Source organism: Pseudorasbora parva, chromosome 24, assembly GCF_024679245.1.
Source record: "Pseudorasbora parva isolate DD20220531a chromosome 24, ASM2467924v1, whole genome shotgun sequence".
Lineage (NCBI taxonomy): Eukaryota > Metazoa > Chordata > Actinopteri > Cypriniformes > Gobionidae > Pseudorasbora > Pseudorasbora parva.
Window position 1 is genome coordinate 26,611,226 of NC_090195.1, and position 11,018 is coordinate 26,622,243.

Consider the following 11,018-nt stretch of genomic DNA (forward strand, 5'->3'; position numbering starts at 1 on the left):
TTTCCATGTTAACGCCTGCATGCTGACTAGAAGTGATACAGCCCTTCTGTGTCTGTGAGCCACAGGCAGTCTTTCAGAAGGGGTCATCCATGTTGTGCATAAGCTGCCAACATCAAATGATTTCATTGATTGATTATGGCAAACTAATTATGTGATAAAATGTGGGTTTAGAAATACACTGTAGTGCAAAACAAACAGCTCAGCCCAGATTTAAAGCTCAGCACGCTGAAAGACATTATTAAGAGCGGAAGAGTGAAATGAAAGCTCATTGTGAAATGCAGGATTCATACAGATATAACAAACCTGGATTGTCTAAACCCTGTTAAGCTCCCAAGAAACCCCCTAAAACTCTATGTGTGGGTCACTTTTACTACTTTACAGACCTAAAGCGAAGCTTACCTGTGCTCTCCTGGGTGGCTGTTGACTTTGCTAAGTGGGGAAATGACAGCTGGGCTCTAGTTAAGATGTGTGCCGTGGAAAAGAATGAGTTTGAAATGCGTATGTGTTTGTATGAGAGTCATAGGAGAAAATATGAGTGAACACAAAAGATCCAGGTGGAAAAAGCAATGATGGACCAAAAAAGAGAAAACAGAAATGCTTTTTTCCCCAATGGATTTTCCCTAGATTACTGGAAGATCCCTCTTATGACAAACACACAATATTACCAGTGCAAACAAGAGATGGGAGTTTCCTCAAAATGTTCTGTGCCAAGAAAAGCTTAGGGTATCCTCTACCCTTCTGTAAACAAAGCAAGACTGGTCTAGAAAAACTGGGACTGACATCAAGAGCATTAGATGTTTCTGAATCTGTCACAAAGATCACTCGAGCGCAATAATGTCAAACTCAAAGTTTGACTTCAATGGGGTACCTGCATGTAATATGCTTCCATGGCAAGTCAAGTCACATTTATTTATATAGCGCAAATATACTTTATATATTTTTATATATTTTAAAAGTATATTTGCAAATATACTTTTAGCAGTATATTTTATTACTGCTGAATATTTAAAAAAAAAAAAAAAATTACCTTTACAATAACATTTTCATAATTACAAATTAAAAATAGAGTATGTCAGAATAAATATAACAATATAATAATACTAATACTATTAATATGAAATACGAACCCCTTGTGCATCCACTGTGGGGAAAAGAAGTCCTGTACATTGAAGAAAAACATGGATTGTCCAATAAATTTTTTATTTTTTAAATTTATTAAGTTTTAAAATTGATTAAGTATTATTTTTCTTCTTATTTATTACCCAAAAGTTTTATTCATACCGAAGGCCAGATGGCGCCCTTGAGAAGAAACGTACGATAAATAAACAGAAGATAGAAACGCTTTGATTAAACCTGCTGACATGCTCTAGGGTATTTTTTCATAATAATAAAGTATATTATAATGCAGTGCTGATTGACAGACTTCATCACTGTATAGAATATTATAAAATAAGGCATTGTCTGCCCTTAATTCATAGGAGTGAGGTCAGAACAATTAGCCACCTCGTACAAATACATGCGATGGCTTTACAGTGATAAACTAGGAAATAATGATTCAATGATGCAAACATTATGCTGTAAAAAGACAATAGTAAAATGTCTTTACAGTTCAGTGTTGATTCAGTTTGGTTCAATAACTGTAAAAAGTTAATCAATTATGAATTGAGTTAAATTCAGCCATAAATGAACTCTATAGAAAACAGTGACAGGGCTCCAGACAAAAATATAAATTAATAATCTATTGGCTCCTATAAAGGAAAAAGTTAGGCGCCAAATTTTTTTTTTCAAGAGCCACAAAAGAATAAACTCAATAAAAAATGTCATGTGCAATTAAATGGGCGGTGTTGAATTTCCTTTTTCCATTATTTCTCATGAAGACAACAGTTTAAGTAAAACCCTACACACACACACACACACACACACACACACACACACACACACACACACACACACACACACACACACACACACACACACACAGACAGCGACTTTCACAGTTTTCTCCACTGTAAGGCTTATAAACTTTATTCCTTTATTGTCATATACACTCACCTAAAGGATTATTTGGAACACCATACTAATACTGTGTTTGACCCCCTTTCACCTTCAGAACTGCCTTAATTCTGCGTGACATTGATTCAAAAAGGTGCTGAAAGCATTCTTTAGAAATGTTGGCCCATATTGATAGGATAGCATCTTGCAGTTGGTGGAGATTTGTGGGATGCACATCCAGGGCATGAAGCTCCCGTTCCACCGCATCCCAAAGATGCTCTATTGGGTTGAGATCTGGTGACTTTAGGGGCCATTTTAGTACAGTGAACTTATTGTCAGATTCAAGAAACCAAGTTGAAATGATTTGAGCTTTGTGACATGGTGCATTATCCTGCTGGAAGTAGCCATCAGAGGATGGGTACATGGTGGTCATAAAGGGATGGACATGGTCAGAAACAATGCTCAGGTAGGCCGTGGCATTTAAACGATTCCCAATTGGCACTAAGGGGCCTAAAGTGGGCCAAGAAAACATCCCCCGTACCATTACATCACCGCCAGCCTGCACAGTGGTAACAAGGCATGATGGGTCCATGTTCTCATTCTGTTAATGCCAAATTCTAACTCTACCATCTGAATGTCTCAACAGAAATCGAGACTCATCAGACCAGGCAACATTTTTCAAGTCTTCAACTGTCCAATTTTGGTGAGCTTGTGCAAATTGTAGCCTCTTTTTCCTATTCCTGTAGAGTGGAGATGAGTGATACTCAGTGGGGTCTTCTGCTGTTGTAACCCATCCGCCTCAAAGTTGTGCGTGTTGTGTCTTCACAAATCCTTTGCTGCATTCCTCGGTTGTAACGAGTGTTTATTTCAGTCAAAGCTGCTCTTCTATCAGCTTGAATCAGTCGGCCCATTCTCCTCTGACCTCTAGCATCAACAAGGCTTTTTCACCAACAGGACTGCTGCATACTGGATGTTTTTCCCTTTTCACACCATTCTTTGTAAACCATAGTAATGGTTGTGCGTGAAAATCCCAGTAACTGAACAGATTGTGAAATACTCAGTTCGGCACCAACAACCATGCCAAACGCAAAATTGTTTAAATCACCTTTCTTTCTTTTAACGAGTCAGCTGTAGGTTTTCAGACACAGCCATAGAGTGCTTCACAGTCGTTACACATCACATATAGGCTACCCAATACTTGATTTGTCCTGTTAAACTACTTCACTAAAATACTACTTGACTTTCCTTCCTATTGTTTTAAATTTGGTCAATTCTGCAAATTACCTGAAGAACATTTTTGAACACATTAATATTTCCAATCATTATGTTGGAAAATTCTTATCAGAATAATTTCTATTAAGTTAGTGTATATTTTTTTTAAGGAAAAAATGTTAAATTATAAAGCAATATCTTATGTAGATAGATATTATATATTATCTTATCCGTGATCTTATTTTTCCTTCAGATAACAGTCTTAGCTCTCATGTTTATCGGTTGTAATTTAGTCACGTTGTGTGCATGAAATAGACACTGCCTTCTTGCACTTTTAGAGTACTGGGATGTTCATTCATTGACACGTCTCCGTTGCTTTCGATCTCTCTCATGCTGGCACAGCAGTCAGCGTCATATTTTCCATTTCTGGTGCATATTTTGGTGCTCAGACTCAGTGAGGTTTTTTCCACAGTAACTTTGCTGTGTGTCTCTCATTTTATTATGTCAACAGACAACAAAAGATGTGATGAGCTACTCATCAAAGAATGGTCGCCAATGGCGATCTCAACAAAAATAACACTCACAAATTTATATTTTTGTTCGCAAATGCGACCGTTTTAGTCACAGTCTGGAGTCTTGAGTGATGTTATCATCCAGCTCAGTTCAATTCAGTAGTGTCAGTGCATTCAAGTCAATAATATTGCAGAATATTATGTGTATTATGTGACAGTTAGAATCAAAGTTTTTCTTGTGACATAGAAACCAGAAAAATTATTAATTAAAAAAATAAATAAAATGAAAAACATACATGTAAATAACTCTTAAAACAATAAATGCTTAGCTGTACTGAGTGTGCACTTCAAATCTTAAAAGTATATTTTTAAAAGTCTGTACTTGCAGATAATAAAAGACACTTAAAGGTGCAGTGTGTGAATTTTAGTAGCATCTAGCAGTCTGGTTGTGAATTGCAATTGCCCACTGCTCACCCTTCCCTTTCCAAGAACATAAAAAGCTACGGGGCTGACAAAGTATAAAAATGTCATCGGCGGAGAGTGACTAGCGCTAGTTTGTCCATTCAGAGCTACTGTAGATATATGACACTGCAAAATTGTGATTTTACTGTAAGGGGACCTGCGGTGTAAGGAAATAGAAATGGATATTATGTAAGGTCTTTATACTCCACTGAAAACATAGTTATGTATATTATATTGCATTTCTGCCAATAGAGCCTCATAAATACAACATGCTGTACCTTTAAGTGTAGAATAGACTTTTAATTCATATTTTTTATATCATTGTGTTTTATCTTTTGTAGTGCTTTAAAGAAGTATCCTACACTTAGTTTAATGTGTTGACTAACATACTAAATAACATGTAATGTCTTTTTAACATTACATTGCAAATGTGCAATTGCAAATAAGCATATATATATATATATATATATATATATATATATATATATATATATATATATATATATATATATATATATATATATATAATAAGTACTTATTTTCAAAGTATGATTAAGTGAAAACTTTTTCACAAGGGAGAGTACTAACTTGATTATTAAAGTGTATTTCCAAAGCTTCTAAAAGCACAAAAAGCATAATTAAACATAAAAGTATCATAAAAGTATAGCTTGTGTATGACGCTCCAAGTGTTCTGAATTCATACAACAGGTTTGTGTTAAAAATAGACTAGAATTTAACATAAAATCTTTCTGCCACAGCTCTCAAATAGCACACTTTCACTTGCAAAATCAAGTTTTAGAGTTTTGTTTGAGCTACATTGGAGGGGTAGCTTTAAGTGAATAACAATTTCATAATTTGGTCTGTTCTTTACAGAAAGCTATTGTAAAGCATCAACAAAAATTAAAATAAATAAACCTTCAGAAAACAATATAGCACGTGAGTCACATGGACTGCATTTATGATGCTTTTTTCTAATTTTTGGAGCTTGACAGCCCAAGGACATTCATTGTATATAAAAAGAATGTACACATCCTGTCTAACATTGAGCTCCACTGAACACTGGGAGTCAATGAAGGTAAGTAAATTGTCACAGAAGTGACTTTTTTTTTAATCAGAATGACAGTAAGTTGTTGAATATTTATTTAATAATGACACTGAGGCAGAAGTCTGGACTACTCATCAAGCCACGCCATAAAAAGGAAATTTGCACTGCTGTTTCTACAGTCAAAAGATGATTCACATAGGATGCACTGACCATCCAAATGTTTGTGACAAGCCTGGCTATTTCTGGATGAGTTGCAACACTGGTCTGTTTCTCTATGCCAATATATACCAATGCTTCCTTTTCCTCCTATATTTAGAGACTAGTCATAGGTGCTCTAGACAGTTGACTGCAGTAAATGACCAGAGAAGAAATAGCACTTGAATCATAGGCAAGTCATCCAAAACAAATATGACTTACCTCGCAAGAGTCTATAACAAAACCACATTAAAATACTAATGGAAAATATCCATTAACACGCTGCAAATGTGAAAAGCCGCTTCAAGCCTGTAGCACACTGTGGTCAGTTGCGAGTTCCAAGCAGAACTAAAAATGTGGCCAACATGTCAATCAATGACATATGTCCATCAAGTGTCCAACTGACTGCAGAAAACCGCTACCAGATCAAGAAAAACACATATGTGTTGTCTTATAAAAGAGAGAATGAGCTCTGAAATGAACCCAGCCAACACTTAGAATGGCGCAACTCACACAAAACCATCTCTGGCAACTGACCCAACAATTGGCCCATAGCTGCCGTGCACAGAGCCAGAAGAGTTTTTTATTGTTATAATTAACTTAATTGGGCAACTCCTGGCCCCTGTAGAGGGAAGTTCACATAAACAAGTGAATCTTGGACACAAATACTCCCTCCATTAATGAGGTCTGTGTTTACTGAAGCAAACCACACAGAAACCCTGAGCATAAACAGACTTGTGGTCTGACACTGTGCTCAGGGTCACTATGAGCTTGATAGATGTCGGTTAAAAAAAAAAGTGTTGAAGGGTGATATCTCTCAAAACCTTACAAAAAAACTACTGATTCATACAGATGATTGTACTCCAAGATACTCCACTAACCACTGTATGTGAACAAAATATCAAAATGCTTGACCATAACTATAACACAATATAAACTGCCTTAATCCCGCAAGCCACAGTAAACACTGCCACCGAAAAATCAGAACACAATAAAACATTTTCCTCCAGGAGGCATAATATAATAAATGATTTGCAATGATGGCCTGTACCTGTGTTAAATATGCTAATAGGAGGGATTCTATCATTTTTGGATTTATATAAGATTCATTAAAAATGTATTTGCATGCAAAATATTTACAAACAAATTTTTGTTCACTTAGTCCCACACATGCCTGAATGTCATTGTACTAGAAAAAACTAAATACACTTTCTCTGAGCCATTATGAATGACAATTTTTAGTGGATTTATAAAGTCAGTGGTCCTGAAATGAACACAGGTGTCCAAGCAGAATAACTAAAGGTGTAGCTCATGTAATAATCAATATAGTTATTGTTTTAGACTATAATTTGAAATCTTACAAACCTCTTTGTGACACGTTTGGCTAAAAAGTATCTTAAAATTACGGCATCGCAGCACAATATTTTAGTCAGTTTTATATATATATATATATATATATATATATATATATATATATATATATATATATATATATATATATAAAATCTGTAAAAATGTAATTGCAGATGCTGTTTAGGTTTGTAGTCCTTCTAACAAATGGAACAAAATGGAAACTAGCGTCAATTGGACATGTAAAAGTTCAGCTTACCCAAATTGACAAAACTCATGACCATGTCCGCGTCGTGCAGGAACTCGGTGTCATGAAGTGAAGCTAAAGTGGGTCGTGTGGTGGTGAACAGTGATCTGTACTGATCCACGTCGCTCTTCTCTCCAGTGGACATGCTGTTGTACAGATCCAGCATGAAGAGGGGTGCTGAATTATATTTGCCGCTGTTTAGATGAGGTCTGGGTCTGTGGTTCAGTCCTAGTATGGACAGAATCTCTTTCTGCATCTCTCTCTTCTCCTGATTCCGTAACCTCCGATGTATGAAGTTGGGCTGAAGCTCATAGCCGTCCAGTACAGAACTACCTGTTAAATAAAAGCCCCACAAGAAGCCCAGAAGAGCAAACCAGACGCTTGTCATCTTTACATCCAGTCTGATGATGATGATGATGATGATGATAAGGGTATAATCACTTCTAAATAAAAAAATCACTTGGCAAACAATGTTCTGTCCTCTTCTCTTCTGTTTCACGCCATAGGGACCTATGCTCTTCAATGGTTCAGAAAAGAACCTTCATCTTATTAAGAACCATTTTGCCTGTATGATCCCCTGTAGATTAAAATGTCATATGTTACATTATAGGATCTTCCGATCAGTGTGCTTCCTTAAAGCACCAGTGCAGAGATGTTTTTTTTTTTTTTGAAGAAGAAGAAGAAGAAGAAGAACTACAGAAAATAAAAAAAGAAGAAGAAAAAGTTATTTTTCTCCAATGGTATCAGGCTTTATCCCGCACTGCCTGTCTTTTTAAAACTGTATTATCCGGCGCAAAACAAATGCAGACTTTGTCCAGGAATTTTTTTCAATTCGCAAATTCTCCATCAATTCTTCGGCGTGATAGCTACTGTCGCTGGCAGAAGACAGTTGGAAACTGTGCCGCCTCAAATATGAATAATTCAAAACAAAGAATAAAGAAAAAGTTATCCGTCACTTCCAATACTTTATTTCCACGATATTACTATTCTGTTTAGTTATTTGATTTAACCGTAGGCTAATCCCCTCAGAGTATGTTTGTAGAGTGGACAGCGCGTCTGTCTCAGAGGCTTTTAAATAACGGGGCTGAAGCAGGTAGACGCGTCTCGAGCCCGCCCCAGTAGGCTACTCGCGTCCAGAGGTGGAGCTTACAAGACAGTTTTAACATCCTCAAACTCGTCTTTACGTAGGCTTCACGTCTACGTGTCTTCTTTTACATATGAATGACAATATCAGCTATCAAGGCAGGTGTCTGTCTGCATACGAGCGACGCGACGCGGACCTAACGCTTCTCAAAACTACAAGATTCATGACGCCATGCAGAAAACTCCTTTAACTTTAAATCACTCGCGCTATTCACGTCTGGTGCAGCAGTTGCGTTTCGTGTTCGTGTTAAAATGTTCGTTTCAGTTTTTTCGCGCTCTCCCTATCTTGAAAAAAAAAGATAGTTTGTCGCCGTCTTAAAATAGTGACAAAACCACGCAAACTAAGCCAGTGCGCATTATGTGTACAACAGAACGCCTCCTATGTGTAACTGTCAGTATCGCCTTATATTGGTTATAATGAAGACAGTTTGACTAAGTTATAACGTTATAGTCCTAGAAACGTTCTTGCGTCACGTTTTGCGCGCTTTCAGAGTAGAATACGCGTGCAGGTACTGGGTAGCCTATGACCAGTAGCCTATATTCGCATATATTGTGAGAGGATGCAATAAATCAAATGAGGCTTGAGGTAATTACCCAAGTAATTATTTTTTATTAGTTCTTCTATAAATGTTAGCCTACTACAAAATCCTGTAACTTGCGCCACGTAAATCGAGCCATTTTATGGCCGAAGCATGACCCCTAACGACACAGAAAATTACCGCAAGACACTGACGAAAACAAGCCAATATAAGCACCAAACAGTTCAGCACAATCGGGATTACCATGTTTTTGAACATGGCACCATGGTAATATCATGTTCTTTGTACATGGCACCAATGTGTTGGTTGTAGCCTACAAGTGCCATGATTGTTTTTGGAATTAATATAAACTAATATTCTTTAAAGTGGCTAAAGAACTAGGCTATGTAATGTCATAGTGCAATCTCAGAAAAAAAGGTACAAAACCTGTCACTGGGGCGATATCCTTTTAAAGGGTAGGGTAAAACGGGACTAAAGTCACACCTTAAAAACTAAAAAAAAAAAAAAAAAAAGCTTTTCAGTAATGTATGATATACAGAAATATATGTTTGGATCAAACATTTATGGAGCAACATATTTTGTGTGAACATAAATCCTAAAAGTGGTTTAAAAAAATCTAAAAAAAAAATGTATGGGGGGCTTCTACCCCACAGACGGGGCAAGGCTCACCAGCAATGGGGCAAATTAAAGGCACACAATATTGATACAAATACATTCGCTAAAATAATGTTTTTTGATAACGGCTAAGTACTTTTTCAAGTTTTAACAGTTTGAACTGTTTTATGTTTATTTTGATAAATATAGAATACATTTTTGATCAATCAATATACTGTCATTCAAATATGTTAATATAGAAATACAATAATTTACAAAAGTAAAGATTCTGAAAGCACTAAAGGAGATCCCATAATAATTTAATATGATTTACATTAGTAACAATACATGATATTGTATTTTATGATATGATTAATATCACATTTTTAAATATGATAGTTTCACTGTAAAAAAAGGCAAATTTGGAACTTTTGCAGTACAATCGACTTGGATGTTTAAGTTATTTCAACTTAAATTATGTTAAACTGACTTAAAAAATGAGTTACATCTTGTATAACTAATAAAAAGAAGTTTAACATTTCTTAACTTATTTTGATGAGTTAAAACAATGTAAAAACATATGTTGTTATAACTTTTTGAACATATAATTTTTTACAGTGTGGTGTTTATCTCTAAGGTGGACACCTAACATTACAATTACAATCTGAATCTTAACATATGTCAAATTGAAATGTAAGCAGGCGTTTATTAAAAATATGGTGCCTTTTACATTCCATGCTTTACATTAGGCCTACATTATTTGAACACTTTTGCTTTAATTACCTTGAACAAAACAGACAAACATTTTTGTCTACAAATCTACAACATTTTTAAAAACATAAAATATTAAATCAAATTAGCACAGAATCAACTTTGTGCTGCTGCTTCAAATCGCGTCTAGATCAGACAAATGTACACACGTATCGTAGCAGATGTTTTGGAAAGTGGTGAGGCAAGTTTTTGTGCCATCTAATTGAATAGGGGAAAATGAAATCAAAGGAGCCTTTTACCTCCTGGAGCCTTTAGCCCTGTTATATCCTACACCTTTGTACCTAAAGAGCACATGTTAGTACCTCAAAGGTACATATATCAAAATAAGTGTATATTAGTACATCAAGTAAGCTGTTTATTATTGGAAAGAAACATATATTAGTACCTCACAGATACATACTGGAACCAAAAGTGGAACCAAAATGTAAAACATAAATGAGTTTATTGAAATTAAAAATTTGAGTTGATACAATGAAGGTAATTGGTTTAATGAATATAAACTCAAAATATTATTGTATCTGAACCACATAAAAAATTTGATAAATCATGAAAATAGCACAATTTGGCTGCGTCATCACAAATAAAAACACACACACACACACACACACACACACACACACACACACACACACACACACACACACACACACACACACACACACACACACACACACACACACACACACACACACACACACACACACACACACACACACACACACACACACACACACACACACACACACACAATTACCCAATACACTTTTAATAATACAAAATCTTTTAATAATATTTTAATAAAGGTTGTCGATTCTCAAAAAAATGTCATTTTATTAACTCAAAATTTTAATTTCAATGAACTCAAGATTTTAAGGCAACCAGGTAACTTATTTTTTTAACATTTTTGTACAGTGTAGTACCCTTTTACCTAAAAAGTGCATATTAGTCCTCAAAGT

The 11,018-nt window shown here is 35.5% G+C and overlaps 1 protein-coding gene across 1 annotated transcript in view; it reads right to left on the reverse strand.

The window, feature by feature from the left end:
• Positions 1–7,659, reverse strand: part of bmp6 (bone morphogenetic protein 6) — a 72,705-nt gene extending 65,046 nt beyond the window's left edge. Inside the window, exon 1 of the mRNA XM_067434301.1 lies at positions 7,028–7,659. Within this exon, the coding sequence (XP_067290402.1) occupies positions 7,028–7,403 (376 nt within the window). The 5' untranslated portion in view covers positions 7,404–7,659. The remainder of the gene's footprint in view (positions 1–7,027) is intronic.
• Positions 7,660–11,018: the final 3,359 nt, after the last annotated feature.